The sequence below is a fragment of the Sinocyclocheilus rhinocerous genome, unplaced genomic scaffold (genome assembly GCF_001515625.1).
Source record: "Sinocyclocheilus rhinocerous isolate Xijiao unplaced genomic scaffold, SAMN03320098_v1.1 scaffold677, whole genome shotgun sequence".
NCBI classification, from domain to species: domain Eukaryota; kingdom Metazoa; phylum Chordata; class Actinopteri; order Cypriniformes; family Cyprinidae; genus Sinocyclocheilus; species Sinocyclocheilus rhinocerous.
In genome coordinates, this window is record NW_015633185.1 from 2,150,666 (window position 1) to 2,169,307 (window position 18,642).

Genomic DNA, 18,642 nt, shown 5'->3' on the forward strand with positions numbered 1-18,642 from the left:
ATTTGATTCCTGTATACTCCTATAGGAATTTATATTTGGTGCACCCTTCAAGTACATTCAGATTATTAAAATCAATCCAATGTATACAGAGTTGTGCAGAGAGCAAAATAAATATATGTATGATGCATGTTTATGTGTATATATATATATATATATATATATATATATATATATTCGCATATACCTTTTCTACACAAAAAGTGTCTTAGAAAATTTAAATCAATATATTGTTTTCTGTGAATGAGTGAGTAAGATGATTTTCACATAATTTTGAAGCAAAAACTCTAGACTTCAAGATCTGTTCTCAAAAGTCTTGTGATCAAATGTTCTGTATGTGTTTTATGGCCTTATTTCAGCGACTTTAAAATTGTCGTTTTTCACTAAGCACGCTTAAACGTTGTTTTCTCAAAAACACAATCACGTACATACATGCTGGTTAATATGGGAGTGGAAAAAAAATACGCACCACATATGCACTGCAAACGGAGTATGTGTGAAACAGGCGTAACACGATGGCCTGCTCTGTTTGCTGAAAACATACAAAGGACGAGAACCAAAGATAAATAAAGGGACAAAAAAAAGATAAATCAATAAATCTGTTCGTTTTTTTCTTGAAAGTAAAGTAAAGGACAAATTAAAAACATTGTAAATATGTTTAGTCATTGTAGTAGTAATAACTGGCTGTTTTTGCAAAAAGAGTTTAATGGCCAGTAAAAAAAATTTTTTGGCCGGTAAATTTGATCACATCACCGGCCATTGGCAGGTGTGGCAAAAAGTTGGTTTTAGGCCCTATATGTGCATATATATATATATATATATATACAGTATATGTGTGTGTGTATGACAAGATACACTGCCTCTCTCCATGTATATATCTGCACATACTGTATAAAGACATTGGCAGACGTAAACATGTTACAATGGTAGACATTGTAAACAGACTATGTGGTCACAATTATGAATATGGGACTACTGATATAAAATTCTTGTATTTTTTATGTACAATTAAAAAAAACATGAAAAAAAAGTAAAACATTTTAAGTTTATATTTCATTTCAGTTTCTGAAATTTGTTTTCTATCTGAAATCTGATTTCTATTTTAATATATTTTAAAATGTAATTTATTTTTTGTAGATACCATTTACTGTAGATATCGATCAATTTTATGCATCCATGCTGAATAAAAGTATTAGAACTTTTGAACAGTATTGTATTTTCGACATGGTCCAGAATTGTAATATTTGACCATAACCATTCAGTGACGTTCACCTGCTATGTATGTTGTGCCATTATGTCTTTATGTTACGACCATATATTAAATGTGCATTGATGACTATTGACTACTATTGAGCTACTGGCATGTGCACATATACCTGCACACACAGACTAACACACAGACTCATAAGTGGTGAGTCAACAAACTGTCGAATTATGTAAAACAGCACACAAGCACTAACGGAGCAAACACACACATACATTCACCCACCCACCCACCACATGCTGGGAGCCTGTGGGGCACTGCTAAATAACGAGCCAACACATTGGTCTATCCCAGTTAATGATTCTACACAAACTTCCCGTGGACAGAGCAAGCAAGGAACATTAGATCAGGGCATGTATAAATACAGCCCTAACGAAAAACCTGGCAAACCGGCGAGATAAGGGCTGCATTTTTTTTCACATTCACTGGTTACACAAAGCCCAGATGATTACCTCTTTTACATGAGCGTCATCGAAGTAAATCCACTTGCGGATTTTGGTTTGGAAGAAGAAAGTAGAGTAGTGTTTGCCATAGTAACAGACCACGCCCACCAGGTAGAGCTCCGCCTGTTTGGCCTTGTCCTCTGTCACTCGGTAGAACAGCTATGGGTGAAACGAAGGAGGAGAGGTCACTTATTACTCATAAATACATACACACCACTCTTGATCTCTAGATGTATTTCAGTTTAAAGTAATCATTCGTTTGGGCCTTTTAAAACGGTTTACATTTCACATTGAAACATGAACACAGTACTTTGTGAAATGCGAACCGGTGTCCTAAGTAAGCCTGAAATCAGTGGCAGACAGTTTCTTTTATGTGTGAGTCCTTGTCATTGACACAACAAGTTTGATAAGTTCTGCCTGTAAATCCCATGTGCATCACAGTGGTCTCAGAGTTGCAGCACTGCTGTTTTGAGCAGACTCCATTTATTACCATCCATAACATTCAAAAGCTTCTGTTTTCAGCTGTGGGTATGTTCATCTATCAACTGATTTATGTCAGCAGAATTGAGTGTAGTTTGTGGGATATTTTAACTTATGGCAGGGAGCATGTCTTACATCTCCGAGCCGCAGGACGGTGCCCAGGCTATGAATGACGTCTTCTGCCAGGTCAGAGTGGTCTGAGTCCCACACCAGGCCAATGGTGATGATCTCTGGGGAGTTCATAAGGACACGTCGAATACGGAGCTTCTCTCCACAGTTGCCCTGTAGATGAGAAAAACGTAGAGGAAAAAAAAAAGGGCTTTTTTCCATACTGGAGCTTAATTAAACACACACATATACATTTACATTAGCCATTACCATTAATTCCCATTCCCCCTGGCCAAACTTACACAGTCACCCTAACACAGATCATAAATCACAGATGAACAACCATATTTTGTGTGTTTATATTGCATGTGAAGCATGCTGACATGATCTGTTTCAGATCTACTCACATTGTTCTTCAACTTTCAAATGTGTTCAATACATACCGAAAATCTTGCAGTAGTGTCAAATCTCAAAACATGTTTACTTCCATTAATACTAGTGAACAAACAGACCAAGCATAATATCATCTAATAATGTAATGATTCATTACTACATGAATGTCTTATATGAATAGCAGAGAAGTCAAAATTGAGTTTAGTTCGGTTTGCACTTAAAATGAAATAAATAAATAAATACTTTAAATACTAGGTTAAAAAAAAACTTGTTTTCCCTTTGAATATCAGAAGTCTCTTACTAATGCTGCATTTATTTGATCAAAATAAAAACAGTAATGTGAAAAATATTATTACAATTTAGAAACCGTTTTGTATTTTCATATATTTTAAAATGTCATTTATTCCTGTGATGTCAAAGCTAAATTTTCAGAAGCCATTACTCCAGTCTTCAGTGTCACATGATTCTTTCAATGCTGAAAACAGTTGTGCTGTTTAATATTTTTGTGGAAACCATGATACTTTTTTCAGGATTCTTTGATGAACAGAAAGTAAAAAAAAAAAAAAACAGCATTTATTTGAAACCGAAATCTTTTGTAACACTAAAAATTTTTACTCTCACTTTTAAAGGAAGTATTAATTTCATTTAAAAAAATCCTACTGACTGTAGTGTATCATATGTCATTTTGCCACTGAAGTAAATATATCTTGTTTCAAGGATGTTTAGATATTTTTGTTGGAAAACAAGACAAAAATACTGATTAAGAAAATTATTTTTTGCAATGTGATAAGCTGTCATCCCTTATCCAAGGAAATCCTGATCTGACATGAAAACAAGTGTGTGTTTTATTAAGAAGTTGGACCTCCTCAGGGCCACGAGACTTAACATTCCAATGATTGCATCCTGTTTTGACCCAACGATTACTTAATGGCCACAATCCTATTCAAACCCAGACAAGCACCACATCCACACACACACACACACACACACTCTCCCCGGCTTCATTATGCCTATTTAGCACTTGATTTGATGGAGCTGGGTGTGGTGGCGTGTGGTAATGCTAACCGGGCAGTTGCGCAGGTCTCCCACAGTGCTGGCATTCCTCAGCAGCTCTCCGAACATGTCTGGGGTGGCCTTCTCCCGGCATTCCAGCATCCGCACTGCCTGGTTACTGTAGCATAACCAACACATGTCACACATTAAGATAGCACAAGCAGCTCTCATATCTGTTTTTATGGGTGAAGTGTTTGTATTTGTTGGCTTTGATTAAGTAAACATGTAAACAGCCTATAATTACTATATGAATGTAAAAATTGAAATGGAATTTGTGACATCAACCTAAACATTTGATTCAAGTGTTTAGGTGTGTTTGTGTACAGTGTTTTTTGTATTCATGAGGTCACCATCCAGACCGGTTTGATCTTATTGTTGCAGCAGAGGTCATTGCACCTCAATGACACGGCAACACTGTGTGCCTGAAGCAAATGATACTTTTTTCAGGATTCTTTGATGAACAGAAAGTAAAAAAAAAAAAAAACAGCATTTATTTGAAACCGAAATCTTTTGTAACACTAAAAATTTTTACTCTCACTTTTAAAGGAAGTATTAATTTCATTTAAAAAAATCCTACTGACTGTAGTGTATCATATGTCATTTTGCCACTGAAGTAAATATATCTTGTTTCAAGGATGTTTAGATATTTTTGTTGGAAAACAAGACAAAAATACTGATTAAGAAAATTATTTTTTGCAATGTGATAAGCTGTCATCCCTTATCCAAGGAAATCCTGATCTGACATGAAAACAAGTGTGTGTTTTATTAAGAAGTTGGACCTCCTCAGGGCCACGAGACTTAACATTCCAATGATTGCATCCTGTTTTGACCCAACGATTACTTAATGGCCACAATCCTATTCAAACCCAGACAAGCACCACATCCACACACACACACACACACACACTCTCCCCGGCTTCATTATGCCTATTTAGCACTTGATTTGATGGAGCTGGGTGTGGTGGCGTGTGGTAATGCTAACCGGGCAGTTGCGCAGGTCTCCCACAGTGCTGGCATTCCTCAGCAGCTCTCCGAACATGTCTGGGGTGGCCTTCTCCCGGCATTCCAGCATCCGCACTGCCTGGTTACTGTAGCATAACCAACACATGTCACACATTAAGATAGCACAAGCAGCTCTCATATCTGTTTTTATGGGTGAAGTGTTTGTATTTGTTGGCTTTGATTAAGTAAACATGTAAACAGCCTATAATTACTATATGAATGTAAAAATTGAAATGGAATTTGTGACATCAACCTAAACATTTGATTCAAGTGTTTAGGTGTGTTTGTGTACAGTGTTTTTTGTATTCATGAGGTCACCATCCAGACCGGTTTGATCTTATTGTTGCAGCAGAGGTCATTGCACCTCAATGACACGGCAACACTGTGTGCCTGAAGCAACATCGCAACTCAGGCAGATTTCAGGGAGACAGCCATGCCAATGTCACAATGTTACCTGGACAGGCTCCTCTGAGTGAGAATGTGTGTATACAAAAAATATCTTAAACATAGTTATTCTCACTGATATTAAAATATAAACATCAAATATAATATTATAAAAGTCTAAAATCTTCTACTTCAGAAATTTTGCCTGGTTGATAGCCAAGTTTGAAGCTGTTATTCAGATATGCGTACATCTTTGACTGAGCATCAGTTGAATTTTATATTAATGGGCAAAGTTGCCACATTCATTGGTAATAATAAACAGCCTGCATTAAGGCTAATAAACAGTTTTAAAGGCATTTGAACTGTATAAAAATATAATTCATGCAATACTGCAAAATAAATAGTATGGATTTTTCATTATTTATTATTTGTATTATTAACAATAATAATAATAATTTATTATTACCATTAATTTAATGTTACGTTGTTAAGTTGTACCATGTTAAGTAATTTAAAATAAGTAGTAAAACCTACTACTTTTTTCTCAAAACTTGTGTGTTAAGTACATTTGTTCTCATTAGAACATTGAATAATTCCTTTTGTGTTGCATGTATTGTAACTCATTTGAACCAGCACTATTTGTATAACTAATTTCCTGCCTATGTAGACGGCACTTAACATTTCATGTAGGCAATAGGCAGCAGGTAGTGAGGGAGATCACTAGGGCTGGGGAAAAATATAGATTTCTCGAATTTAAATAAATTCAAATTTTTATGAAATGATATTGATTCATAAATCCCAAGAATCGATTAGTCTAGCCTGTCAGATAATGAACGGAACATTGTAGCGCACCTCCCATCCAATAAATTGCAATAAGCTTTGTGATTTGTTACTTTTGATATGAAGCAAAGTCTCAGATTTCAAATTCTGTCCATTTTATTACAATATTCAAATATTAAATGCCGTTTTAATGCTGTTTAATGTGGAGTAACAGATCGCTGTGAACTGATCGTCTCCTCCGCTTTAATAGCAGTTACAGCATGGAATATGAAAATGAAATGATAATCCGAAGGTATGTTAAAAGAAAGAGTACAACTTACCGAAATCCGTCTCCTGTCTCATGTAATCGTGCAATCAATGTTTCAAACGCGGAAAGACAACAATAGCTTGTAAACAATATGTCGCGTAACGTCACATTTACCTCAGAAAAAAACATATTCGATGACCATGAACTCATTAGTCTGCTAGAAAAATGAAATCTAGACAGGAGCATTTAGCTAAATATGGACCATATAACATTTCATTATAATTTTTTTTTTTTTACTGTTCTTCAATATTTAAATTATGTTTGAATAAATCCGTCAAGTTTTTCTGACAACCACCATTAAATGTTTATATTTCAAAAAACGAATTGGAGTAGAAATATAATTATGCAATTTAAAGTTAAAGTTAGTATTAAAACTTTAATATTACAAAAACTTTCTTGAGTATATTGTGTTTGTATACAAATCAGCAAATTTCAACCTTCCATATTATTGACTCTCATATATTTTACAGCATTAGTTGAGATTTTTTTTTTCCTTGAGAAAATTTGCCATGTCCTGTACCTGATATATATCCAAAATAAACGATATTGAATCAAATCGAATCGAAATCGGAATTGAATCAAATCGCAAGCTTGAGAAGAATAATCAAATCGAATTGGGAAATTTGTGTCAAAACCCAGCACTAGAGATCACTAGGTTTTGAAACAGAGATAAATGGCTTAGCTAAATAATTTTTAATTTTTTTATCCATTGGTTGCAATATTTGGGGTGGGACGACAGTAATCTGGTTCAAAGACACAGGGAGCCAATGTCCTTGTGCAGACGAAAGCGCTTCTCCACTGCAATGTCAGTTATTATCATAAAAATCCTCCTTAATCACAGAGCTGCATGCTGGAATATTCATGCAGTCCTTTCATCGCTGTTGTGCTTATGACTGTTTGTTCCCGACGTTAAGTATCTGCTGCACTGGCAGGCTGAATGCAGTAATCCAGACTGCGTCTGCAAATGCGCAGCTCTAAAAGCAGATGCTGACAACGTTTGACTGCAGAGGTTCAAGGGGAGCTGCTCTAATGCGAGGCTCTGCTTTGTATCTGGCCGCTCACCATCCATGATTAAAAGCAGTGGCACTGCTGTCCAGAAGACCTAGAGTAATATTTAAGATGGCTGTTGCCATGTGCTCTTGGCCATTGAGGGAATCTCTCTCTGTTCTGACTGATTTCACTGTGTTTGATGTGGCAGAGAGCTCATTTGCTCAGCTGGAGAAGAGTATAGGACATGATGTTTTCTGTGCCATACACCGTGTGGCCCTTTTTGGTCCCAGCTTTCAAAATGACCTCATTCTTTAGCATCACTCATTTTTGTGTGTGTGCAAGTGCTGCAGGAATGATTTTGCTCACCACAGAGAGGTGGTGGAGATGTAGTGGACCATCTGAATGAAGGGCAAGGGGTCTGAGGAGGCTCCACAGTTGCTGCACACACACTAAATGAGAACAAAAAACAATATCTGGTAAATAATCTTTTCTATTCAAATGGACATAGTGGTAAACATTTTATATTAAAAACTAGGTGTATTAGGGTTCCCACACCTTCTGACACAATTGATGCACATATCATGATGCAGATATCACTTACAAAGAGGTATTTCTAAGTGAGCAAAAAAATGTACATACATTTTTGTGCATGATACATCAATGCATGTTATTATGAAAGAGAAATGATCAATGCTTACAGGTGCATCTCAATAAATTAGCATGTCGTGGAAAAGTTCATTTATTTCAGTAATTCAACTCAAATTGTGAAACTCGTGTATTAAATAAATTCAATGCACACAGACTGAAATAGTTTAAGTCTTTGGTTCTTTTAATTGTGATGATTTTGGCTCACATTTAACAAAAACCCACCAATTCAACAAATTAGAATACTTCATAAGAACTTCATACTTCAATAAAAAAAACATTTTTAGTGAATAGTTGGCCTTACTTAAACTACTTCAGTCTGTGTGCACTGAATTTATTTAATACACGAGTTTCACAATTTGAGTTGAATTACTGAAATAAATGAACTTTTCCACTACATTCTAATTTATTGAGATGCACCTGTATTTATCAAAAAATATTAAAAATACATTTACTGACATGTGCAATGTAGACAGGTCAGACCATGATCCAATCAAATTCTGATGTATAATTTACCATTTTCAATTTTCTACCAACAAATATGTCATTCAGAAATATGTCCCATTATGGAAGTTAAATGCATTGCGAATGGGTTTCATATTGTCTTCAAAAAGATTGCTACTTGTTAATAAAGAGGCTTCACCTGCTCAAAGAGTGTCATGGCAAACTTCTGGTGAGGGATGCAGTGTTTGGCCGTGCAGATGTCCTCCTTAGTCTCATCAGAGATGTGAAAGTGGATCCTCATGAGGATATTCTCCTGTGAGAGAAACTTATTGCTTAATTATTACCAATCAGTGTGCTTGAATCCAAATCCCACTTAAAAGAAATGGCATGCGTCTGTCCTGCATGTCTCATGTTAATTGATTCTCACTGTCCAGTGGGTGTGTACTGAATCTGTGAATAACAGCATGCTCAGCCCTTTTGGCTGAAGGATATGGCTGAGGATGTTGGGTTGGGGGAGGTTTGTGTTCTGTAGGGAGATGTTGAAAGTTCGCTAAGCAACTGCCCTTTACCAGTGTCTCCAGTCTTGCATAATGGCCCGACAACAATAGTGGTTAAGGGGGGAAAAAATGAACATTTGCAGTTTGTGGTTGCAGTTCTTACTGGTCAGCACATTGTATGATGTTGCTAAACCAGCAGTCAAGAGAGGCAGAGACAGGGAGCTAGTGTTGTCAAAAGACCCAGTATTTCGGTACCAAGTCGGTACTAAAAAAATGAAAACGTTACGGTACCAGGTTTTTTTTTTAAGTACCGGTGGTACAGAGTACCCGGTCAACCCGGTTCTTGATGCGCTATCCGAAAGGTGCGCAGATGCGCTCTCTTCATAAAAGCACTGAGACGTGGCGACATCAAATGCGCTTATTTGATTACAGCCGTTACTGGGGAAACCTATATCTCTCCCGCTCTACAAGCGCCTCCTGCAGGCAGAGAATGAATTTGCATATATATGCCACCACAAATAGAGTGCAAGTCTGTGGGGAAACACCGCTTCTGTTATGAATATTATTCAATATTTTAGAGCCATTCTTTATCTTATTCTTTATGATGCTATGGCCTTTAAAATGAGCCATTAGGAGGAAATTAATCACTGTACAAAATAGGAGATGTGTGTCTGAGATTACAAAAGATTACAGCAAAGGTTTAAACAAGAAGGTTTACATTTTTGTACTATCAAGCTTCCTGCCAAGAGACAAGAGATAAATATTGACAAGAAAGCAGACATGCAACCAAAAATGACAGGGAAGGACAGATAGAGATACAGGGCAAAGAGGATATCAAACATCTTCCTTTTACTTGCACTGGTGGACTCAAGATATAGCTGAGCTAACAATGTTCACAAGAAATCTGTCAGACTGCGCAACTTCCTCTTCAAGAAAATCTACCTCTTGAGCAGAGTGTCTAATTTGGCATGTGAAAGCATAATAAAGAGTATGGAATAAACAAGGACATGGATGTAAACAGGAGGGAAAGCAGTAACACTCTATAGGGGTGGAAAGCTTAAGGGGCGATGGTAAAGAGTCAAGAGCCCTTACAAAGCACTCGGCAGCGTCGTCCATAATGCCGAGCTGGAATCGCTGCTCATCCTGGAAGGTTTTGGCCAGAGCGCAGCGGAGAGCATCAGAAGGCAGCACCTTCTCGCTGCTGAACTGGAACTGTGCAAAAATGCTCTGAAAAACAACCACAGCTCTCGATCAACACCTCATCACACAACTTCTTCAAAAATGGGCAAAAAGTGTACCTTTATACACAGTTTGTCACTGGAGCAGTACCTCATTTACCCCTAAAAGGTTCATAGTAGTACCATAACGGCACATATTACTACTCTAAAGGTACTAATATTAGGCATGCTTGATATTAGATTTTTGCCGATATCCAATATGACGAGATTTTTCAAATCATTTAGCCAATCACAATACCAATATATATTTCCCTTTGTTTTGAAACAACACATAGGGACCCTATCATACACCAAGCGCAATGCGACGCAAGTGTTTTTTGCTAGTTTCAGCCCAACGCAGTTATCATTTTCACATCCACCGCCATGTTGTTTAAACCGCAAACGCACTTGTTCATCAATGGGCGTGCTGGTCTGAAAATGAGGTGTGTTCAGGCGCATTGCTATTTTGAGCCAACTGAAAACGATTGCGCCATTGACCAACTAAAACCTGGTCTAAAGTAAATGACGCAGTATTTTTTTTATTTATTTAAAAGGCGCGTTAGTAATATGCACCTATAGGTGGATGCACAACGCGCGTAGACACTGCTTATTACACACACAGGGACGCTCAGCAGTGCACAAACATGCCAAATATTAAAAATGAAAGGATTACAATGTAAAAGATTATTACTGTGCCCTGTAGATGGTCTGCTCGCTCGTGTGCTTTAACCTTGCGCACAAGCAGATCCGTTTCCTCTATGGAGAAGCGTTCAGTCTTTGCTCTTGCAAATCTCGCCATGTAAATAGTGAATCAGGCATGGTGCAAGCGCAACTGGCTTTAAAAGGGAATGGGAGATGAGACTCTGATTGGTTTATTGCACGTTACACCCAAAACACACCCATGACTCATTAAGAAAATAGGTACAACCCTTTTGGAACATGTGCCTGGAGCGCAGACCGTTTTTTCCGTCGTTAAACTAGCAAAAGTGGATTCGGACACGCCCTAAAGTGCACTTGCGCCGTGCGCTTCGGACCATGTGCTTAGATCATTAAAATAGGGCCTCAAGTCTCTCCTGGAAATTATAAACAAATAATTTTCAATTTTGGATAGTTTTGAGCTTAAAAACTTATTTGTTAGAACTAATAAACATTATTAAAGTTCTTTTTTAATGAGTGTACATTGAAAGTCTTGAAAATAACTAATAAAATCGATCTCTGCTGTGTTTTCTCCCCCCAGACAGATGTAGTTGAAACCTTAACATTTTATTTGTGGATTTATTAATAGACGGTCTAAAGCAAAAAAGCTGTAAAAAAAAAAAAAAAGTTTTCTTTCAAGAGTTCCTTGTATTTAAAGGGGTCATATGATGCTTTTTTAAAGATAATTATTTTGTGGAGTTGTGCTTTTAAGTCGGAATGTGAAAACCAGGGAGAACCAGAGGACAAATATTTCAATCGATCGCTCAGGCATGGCACCGAAATGAGGCACAGAAACCTGCGTTCTGATTCGGTTCTAGTACATACCGGTTACATAGGTACTGGTGCCACATTGGTACCGGGTTTCGGTACCCAACCCTAATTACATATTAATGAATAAATAATATATATTATTTAATTTACAAGCGTCATATATGTGATTTTTTTATTTTATGACATCAATTACTGCTTTATTTATTTATTCAGAAACACAAGTATCTTAATATTTGCGTATTTTACTTTAATTTTATTACAAGTAGGCCAACAGCGCCCCCTAAGTAAATGAAACGCCTTACCGGACAGGCAATAGGACCCTGGGGAGGCTGTCGCCACTGCTACTGCACGCTCTGTTGACTCTATTGCACACTGGATGCGTCGTTCTGTACTTGCATTCTCAGATTAAATGCGGCAATCCTAAACAGTGAATCATTCAGGCAAAAGTTTGCTTCAAGAATGACCACACTGCTGACGTGATCTTATCACTATCACACCCTGAGCACATTGTGAGCTATTCGTCTTATCGGCATCATTTTTTCAAATCGGTTCCGATAATATCGTGCATCCCTAACAAATATGTGCCTTTTAGGGGTAGATAAGATACAATTTTTTGCTGACAGTATACAGTGGCACTGTATAGTACACAAGGGCAGCTGATATTCAAAACAATTTAAAAGAGTAAAGAAAAAGTTTTACGATTTTGAAATCTTTTCAAATGTGATGAGAGAAAATTAATAAGATGTTTATGATTAAATTTTAGTTTTAATGTAAGCAATAATCATAATCAATAAAATATAAAATTTCTTTGTATTAAAAAAAAGTAGCACGACAAACAAAGATGTTTTGAAGAGTGTGTTTTACGAAGGAAAGAAAGTCATTCAAATGACACACCAGTGAGTAATTGCATGAATTTTCATTTTTGGGTGAACTATACTATTAAAAGCAGTCTTTTTTTCCTCTTAAGCCACATTTAAACACAGCATAATTAAGTGTCTCCTGGTTTATATGAGCATCTAAGATTTCCCATGCTGTAAAGACTTCTGTGCTGAATTAAGAAACTCCTCAGTAAACAGAGTCATTACAGGATTACAGGACAGTCTTTACTTTGAAGGCTGAAAACTATGTTATGTAACTCTGAGAGGTTGGAAACAAGAAAGGCACTGCACTTATGTCACTGACCGTGAAACATACTGGAATAAAGTCAGAAAGACACAGACAGCTGAATACAGGCAGTACCAGACCCATGAGAGAGCGCAGACAGGCTGACAGACATATTGTCCCAGTCCTGTGTGTAAGAGCAGACAGGCAGGCCCCTACTGCGCTGGCACAGGGCTCAGGAGAGAGATCTCTAATTTCCAGAGTTATTGAACTTTTGATGGAAAGCGCCAATGGCAATCCTGAACATTAGAAGGAATCTAATAAAAAAAATAAAAAAAAAAGAGTAAGGGAGGTACTGAAAAGAAACGGGATGGAAAAAGAAATGGCACAGCAAGAGCTACATACACGCAACACTGCTTGCCACGCAGCTCTAGTTAAACACGGGATGGCTAGTTTTTTGATACATATCTATTCCTTTTAATGCTTTACCATATATTCGATATTGCCAAAATACATACAATGGTCTGACAATTACTGGACAAAATGACAAAGAAGTGATTCAACACTGATTTTTATGTTTTGTATCAGACAAATGATATCCAGAACTGGTTTCCTTTAGGCTTTTTGACAAAATAACTAGGCCTAAGTAATAATTAGAATAGACATGTAAACTAGTAATTATACTAAATAAATGTTAATTATTTCTCACTTGAGAATGAATAGCTATTACATAAAGCTGAGTAACTTATGCAAACAAAACATGAAACAAGTTATTATTCTTTTGGATGCACAGTAGTGTAATGGAGTTGTTGGGTGCTGTTCTTTATAGACTTACCAAAGGGAGCTGTATATTAGTAAACACAACATTAAAAAAATAAGTTTTGGTGACCACTGACTTAAAGATATTTTGAGAAATGTCTCAGTTTTTTTTTTTGTTTGTTTGTTTTGTTTTTTTATGTTTCACAGAAGAAAGAAAATCATAAAGGTTTGGAACAACATGAGGGTGAGTAAATGATGGCAGCGTTTTCATTTGTGGGTGGACTATGCCTTTAAATTAAAAATTTTAATACATCTGTAAAAAAAAAAAAGGGTCAAGCCGATTATCTCTCTGCTTCTACAATAAAGTTTACTATTTAATATTTGATAACATTTCAGAATCTTAAAGCATATGCAGATGGCAAAAACACGTTAGCGTTCATATAAAAAAGGAAACTACTGAATTAGAAAAGCTATAATGGAGCAGAGATCCCTGTCAGCTCCATGAACTTAATGCATCATGAATAAAGTTAAAACCTGATGGACTCAGTGCTTTACCTTCAGAGCGCAGAAGATGCACGAGTCCTCCATGCACTTGTGTGTGGTGAGCTGCCGGAAACTTCGCCGGAAGATATCCAGATGCCACAGAACCTATAAGAAAAATGTGCAATTAAACGAAAGAAACGTTTACATCGTCCTCTGATCTTTGATGCTGCCTGCACATGATATGAGAGGTCTCTGAAAGGCTGAGAAAAGGTTGAATCAAGCATCAGACACTCAACACACCTTCTAAAACGAGAAGCTCTAGTCATCAAAAATGTATCAGGCTCAAAACGCACTTGCTGCTCTGCACCGCCTGCAGTTGACTTTCCACCTCTTCTTAAGTGTCTCTCTCAGAAGGGCAAGGCATCTTAAGAACAGGAGGCGGGTTGGAGATGGAGATTGTGCAAGTTGTTTCTGAAGCGGACAGACTCCTTTCCTCAACAATCTCCTAAATCCAGCTTTCTTGACACCCCGTAATACAATCTCAACCAATCACATGAGAGAAGCAATTACGTCTCACCAATCAAGTGTCAAACATCTGATAAGCCTGTGTGCTTCATCCAAGAGTTTGAAGAAACAGGGAGCAGGTTAACAAGCAGAGCAAAGTCTGAGAGTAAGATGAAGTGATGAGCATGTTTCCCAGCTTTAATCTTTCATCTTGAGGAACATATGCGTCTCCAGGTGAAAGATGATGCAGAATGTCAGCGGAACAAACAAAGACCTGCTAGCTTCCTGCTGGGCAGCTCACATGCACACACAGACACACAATCATACACACCTCCCCATCTGGCCGTGCCTGGGAGGCTACGGAGGTGACCTGACCCCACCTGCCCGCCATGAGCGGGGACTTTGTGTGCCATGGCCCCCGCTGCTCGCCCGGCGGATCTACACGCTTGCATGCTGAATTATTGAGAGAGCTGTCAGTCCCACTTAACACAACTCAGTTACCCAAATGAATCTGCTGTCTAACTTTACCTTCACAGATGTCTTAATCACTCTAATAGTGATAAAGTCTCTAAATGAACTTCAAAAGTTAGTTGGCCTATAAACCAAAACATTTAAGAGACCTACTTGTTTCAGTCAAAAGTCTTAAGCATAGCTGTCCATTTTTTTTTACTGTGAATCCCTTTAAAATCTATAGTGCTGACAGAATCCATTTCAGAGAGTAATTTCACAAATCAGAAAACATGTTTGACTGCAGTTGGTGCTGTGTGTGTCTCTCTGCACAATAAAACTTAACAGTACTCAACAGCACTGATCTCTCATGCCATTACGATCACCCTGTATGACCTCCTGCTGACGCTCTTTGCATGGCAAGTGGAACTGTAAGGGAATAAAATGTATGAAACGCAATGCTGTTTTTGTTAAAGGTGATTGTCTTCAGAAACATTTTTTGTTATGCTGGTTGAAAGTCTCTTCGCATCCCGATAGCAATCATTAAGTGGTCTAAATGTATTTATCTGTATATATATATTCTGTGGAAGGCGTAGGACCAAGAAATGTTCGTCCAATCAAAACACTCAGTCCGAGCTTTTTAATTGGCTTTCCTACCTGCCTGTCAACATATGTATTTGCATACCTCTGCTCACCAGGTTCGCGCAGACAGGATATGTCATCAGCGCGTTCACGCACGCTGTGCACACAGAGCGAGAATGGCAGACAAACATCAACAACCTGATCTTCCTTCATAGTATTGTAGTACTTTTACTAACTGTACTATAAAGTTTTGTCACCGGTGAATGACACATGATGTAGCCCAGCGGTTCCCAATTCCAATCCTCGCGCCCCCTCGCTCTGCATATTTTGCATGTCTCTCTTAGTTAACACACCTGATTCAGATAACCAGCTCGTTAGAAGAGAGCTACGTGCATGAACTGTGTTCCGATCGATATGATCCCTACACAGTGTTCATTGCTCCCTACTCCCTGAGCGGGGGAAATCCGTTGAAGTTTACTTCGGTGGGGCACGAGGACTGGAATTGGGAACCGCTGATGTAGCCTATTGTAGTAATGTTGTCTCTGGTATTCTGGTCTGTGAGCGTATATGTGTTCAGGGGGTGTGGCTTTGGACGGCGATTGCAGGGAGGGTGGGACGTTCGCTTTCAGTGCTATCAGGCTAAAGTTAGCATTTCCCAAGATCTCCTACTGCACCTTTAAAGAAAAGCCTGAATGTAAATGTTTCCTCGTGCATGAAAATGTGCTATCTGTCCATCAGAGGACTACACAATTACAAGTATTCATCATAATCAATAAACTCACTATTTTTGTTTTACTTGAAGCCTTGCCAAGCAGAGCTCAAAAATAAAGATGCGAGAGTATGTCGGGACAGATTGACAGAAGAGTCATTTGCCCTTTTGGGCCAGCTTTATATATACCTTTTTTATTGTGCATAAGAATTTTTATGCATTGCAAACTTAAACATTTGTTTTTTATGAGACGTGTGGATTCTGCATGTCAGCTTGTCTTATTTTAATAATATGATATGATTGAAACAAAAAAGCAGCATGATTTAAACTAAAAAAAGACACTCTAACTGCACTTTAGAAGAAAGAAACCGTACGATTTGTAACCAAAAACCTTATACACAACTACATACATAAAGACATTTTTAGGAGTTTTCTACAATAACCGTTGTTCTTGAAACACATTCCTGGTCTCCGGGGTGCATGTATGCAGGTCGGCAGACACACAGGAACATTCTGAGCCACTGGCCATGGAGTAGCTAGTGTGTCTATGTCTCAAGCGGTCAACATCAGGGCACAGTGTCCCCTTCTATTGATCTGACATCACTGATTTGACACTTAAGTTCTGGGAGCTCCTGTCATGCTACTGAGTTTGCCTCTGAGAATGTCTAACAACAAAATCCATCCTTTCATTTTTTTAGGTTTTATTTTATTTATTTTTATTTTTTTAGATCTGGAAATGTCCAGTAGAGTTTGTATGGGATGAGACTGGCCATATTGATGAGAAGCCTACAGGTTCTTACAAGAAGTACAGGTGTTTGCTTGACAACCTAGGTAACTTTAAAGTTACCTAGAGCTCATTAAAGCGATGTTCTGACTCACCGTCATGCTGAGGGGACTGTCTAGTCTCTGATCTGATGAATTTTTTTAACAAACACATAAATGGCAACAGAATCCTTTAGACAAGATCTTTATAAAATGGTCTTTTAGGAGAAAGGAAGTTGAAACTGATAAACCGTGGAGTCTGTTAGGGCTGAACGATTTTGAAAAATAATCTAATTGCGATTTTTTTAACAATATAGCGATTTATTATGCAATTATTTTTTAAAGCTCTTTATGTTCTGTATTATTCAACAGAGACAAGCTATAAATCATTGTATAGTATGACCAACACAATATTAGATAGATTAAACATAAATGTTCTTTTCTGTAGGCCAGGCCTATATGTTACGATGAAATGAGGTGATGCATGAATTGATATGAATGATATTTTTATTTAACAACTACAATCACAGTAGTATATTGACTGATTTGTTGAACTTTCAACCTTGTAAGCATGTAAAAGTTATGACAACATAAAGCACTGACAAATCAGCCTGGTGTAAACATTAAAGGGGTCATATGATGCAATTTCATTTTTTCCTTTCTCTTTGGAGTGTTACAAGCTCTTGGTGCATAAAGAAGATCTGTAAAGTTGCAAAGACTAAAGTCTCAAATCCAAAGAGATATTCTTTATAAAAGTTAAGAGTCAGCCACACCTACCTAAAACGGCTCGTTCTAACACGCCCCCACATATCTACCTCACTATGTGGGAAGATTTGCATAACACCGTCAGTAACAAATCCAGCTCCAGCTCCACTCCGGGTTCACCATTTCCTGCTCCCGCTCCACTCCTCGCTCACTGTTATCAGAAACACCACTCCGCGGCTAAAGTATTTCAGTATGTTTGAAATATCACAGTTCTGTTCATAACGTATATTAAAAGAAAAAAATAAAATGACAGGAGCGTTTCAAAGTGGATTATTGGAACACTAGTGTGCAAACTTTTTTCCTACCACAAGACAAGCTAATAACATGGTTGTCAGCAATAAAAGGTAGGCTATTGATGCTTTTTGCAGTGCAAATTTTGTTTGTTATTTTACCTACGGATCGCTGCATTTCTTACAGATTTCTGCTCATTCGAAATCGGATGCAGATGAAGTAGCACTGTATAAAATTACATTTGTTTGAATGCATTATTGAGAGAGCGATTGCGTGTGAATAAGTGTTGTACCCGTTTAAATTATAATTTCACCAGAAAATATTCAGTATCTAGAGGAAATAAACAAATTCCTTAATAACTACCCTATAGCTTCCCGCTATGTCCATTGCCGTCAACATAGCCTTCAAATTCTTTCTGATTTGAGTGATCCTTCTCTATAAAGCTAGCTAAATATATTTAACGTGAATTCTTGCTAAATGGGCAGTTATATTACGGGCCGTTGGCATGAATTGTACTCGTGATGGAGCGGTGGTGGAGCGCTCTTGGAGCGAATGAAAACCACGACGCTCCGACTTTTAAATATAAAGCTCCACGCTCAATTCAAAATCACACCACTCCACTCTGCGCTCCGCTTCCATACTCTGCTCCGCTCACATACTCTGCCTGGTGCTGTACCACCTTCCAAGTGAAGAGTACCAATCCGAGGTAGAAATTCCAGCCTTCTTCAAGGACCACAATCTCACCCTGGAACCTGAATTGGAACTGAGCATTGAGAAAGGGGGGTCCCAGATGATTGACATCACCCCAATCAACACAGCCCTCCAAGC

The 18,642-nt window shown here is 37.8% G+C and overlaps 1 protein-coding gene across 1 annotated transcript in view; it reads right to left on the reverse strand.

Moving 5' to 3' along the window:
* Positions 1-18,642, reverse strand: part of LOC107743601 (inactive ubiquitin carboxyl-terminal hydrolase 54-like) — a 62,019-nt gene that overhangs the window by 12,247 nt on the left and 31,130 nt on the right. The window contains exons 3-9 of the mRNA XM_016556931.1: positions 13,887-13,979; positions 9,880-10,014; positions 8,490-8,603; positions 7,568-7,650; positions 4,721-4,826; positions 2,320-2,466; positions 1,714-1,863 (exon numbers count right to left, since the gene is read on the reverse strand). Of these exons, the coding sequence (XP_016412417.1) occupies positions 1,714-1,863; positions 2,320-2,466; positions 4,721-4,826; positions 7,568-7,650; positions 8,490-8,603; positions 9,880-10,014; positions 13,887-13,979 (828 nt within the window). The remainder of the gene's footprint in view (positions 1-1,713; positions 1,864-2,319; positions 2,467-4,720; positions 4,827-7,567; positions 7,651-8,489; positions 8,604-9,879; positions 10,015-13,886; positions 13,980-18,642) is intronic.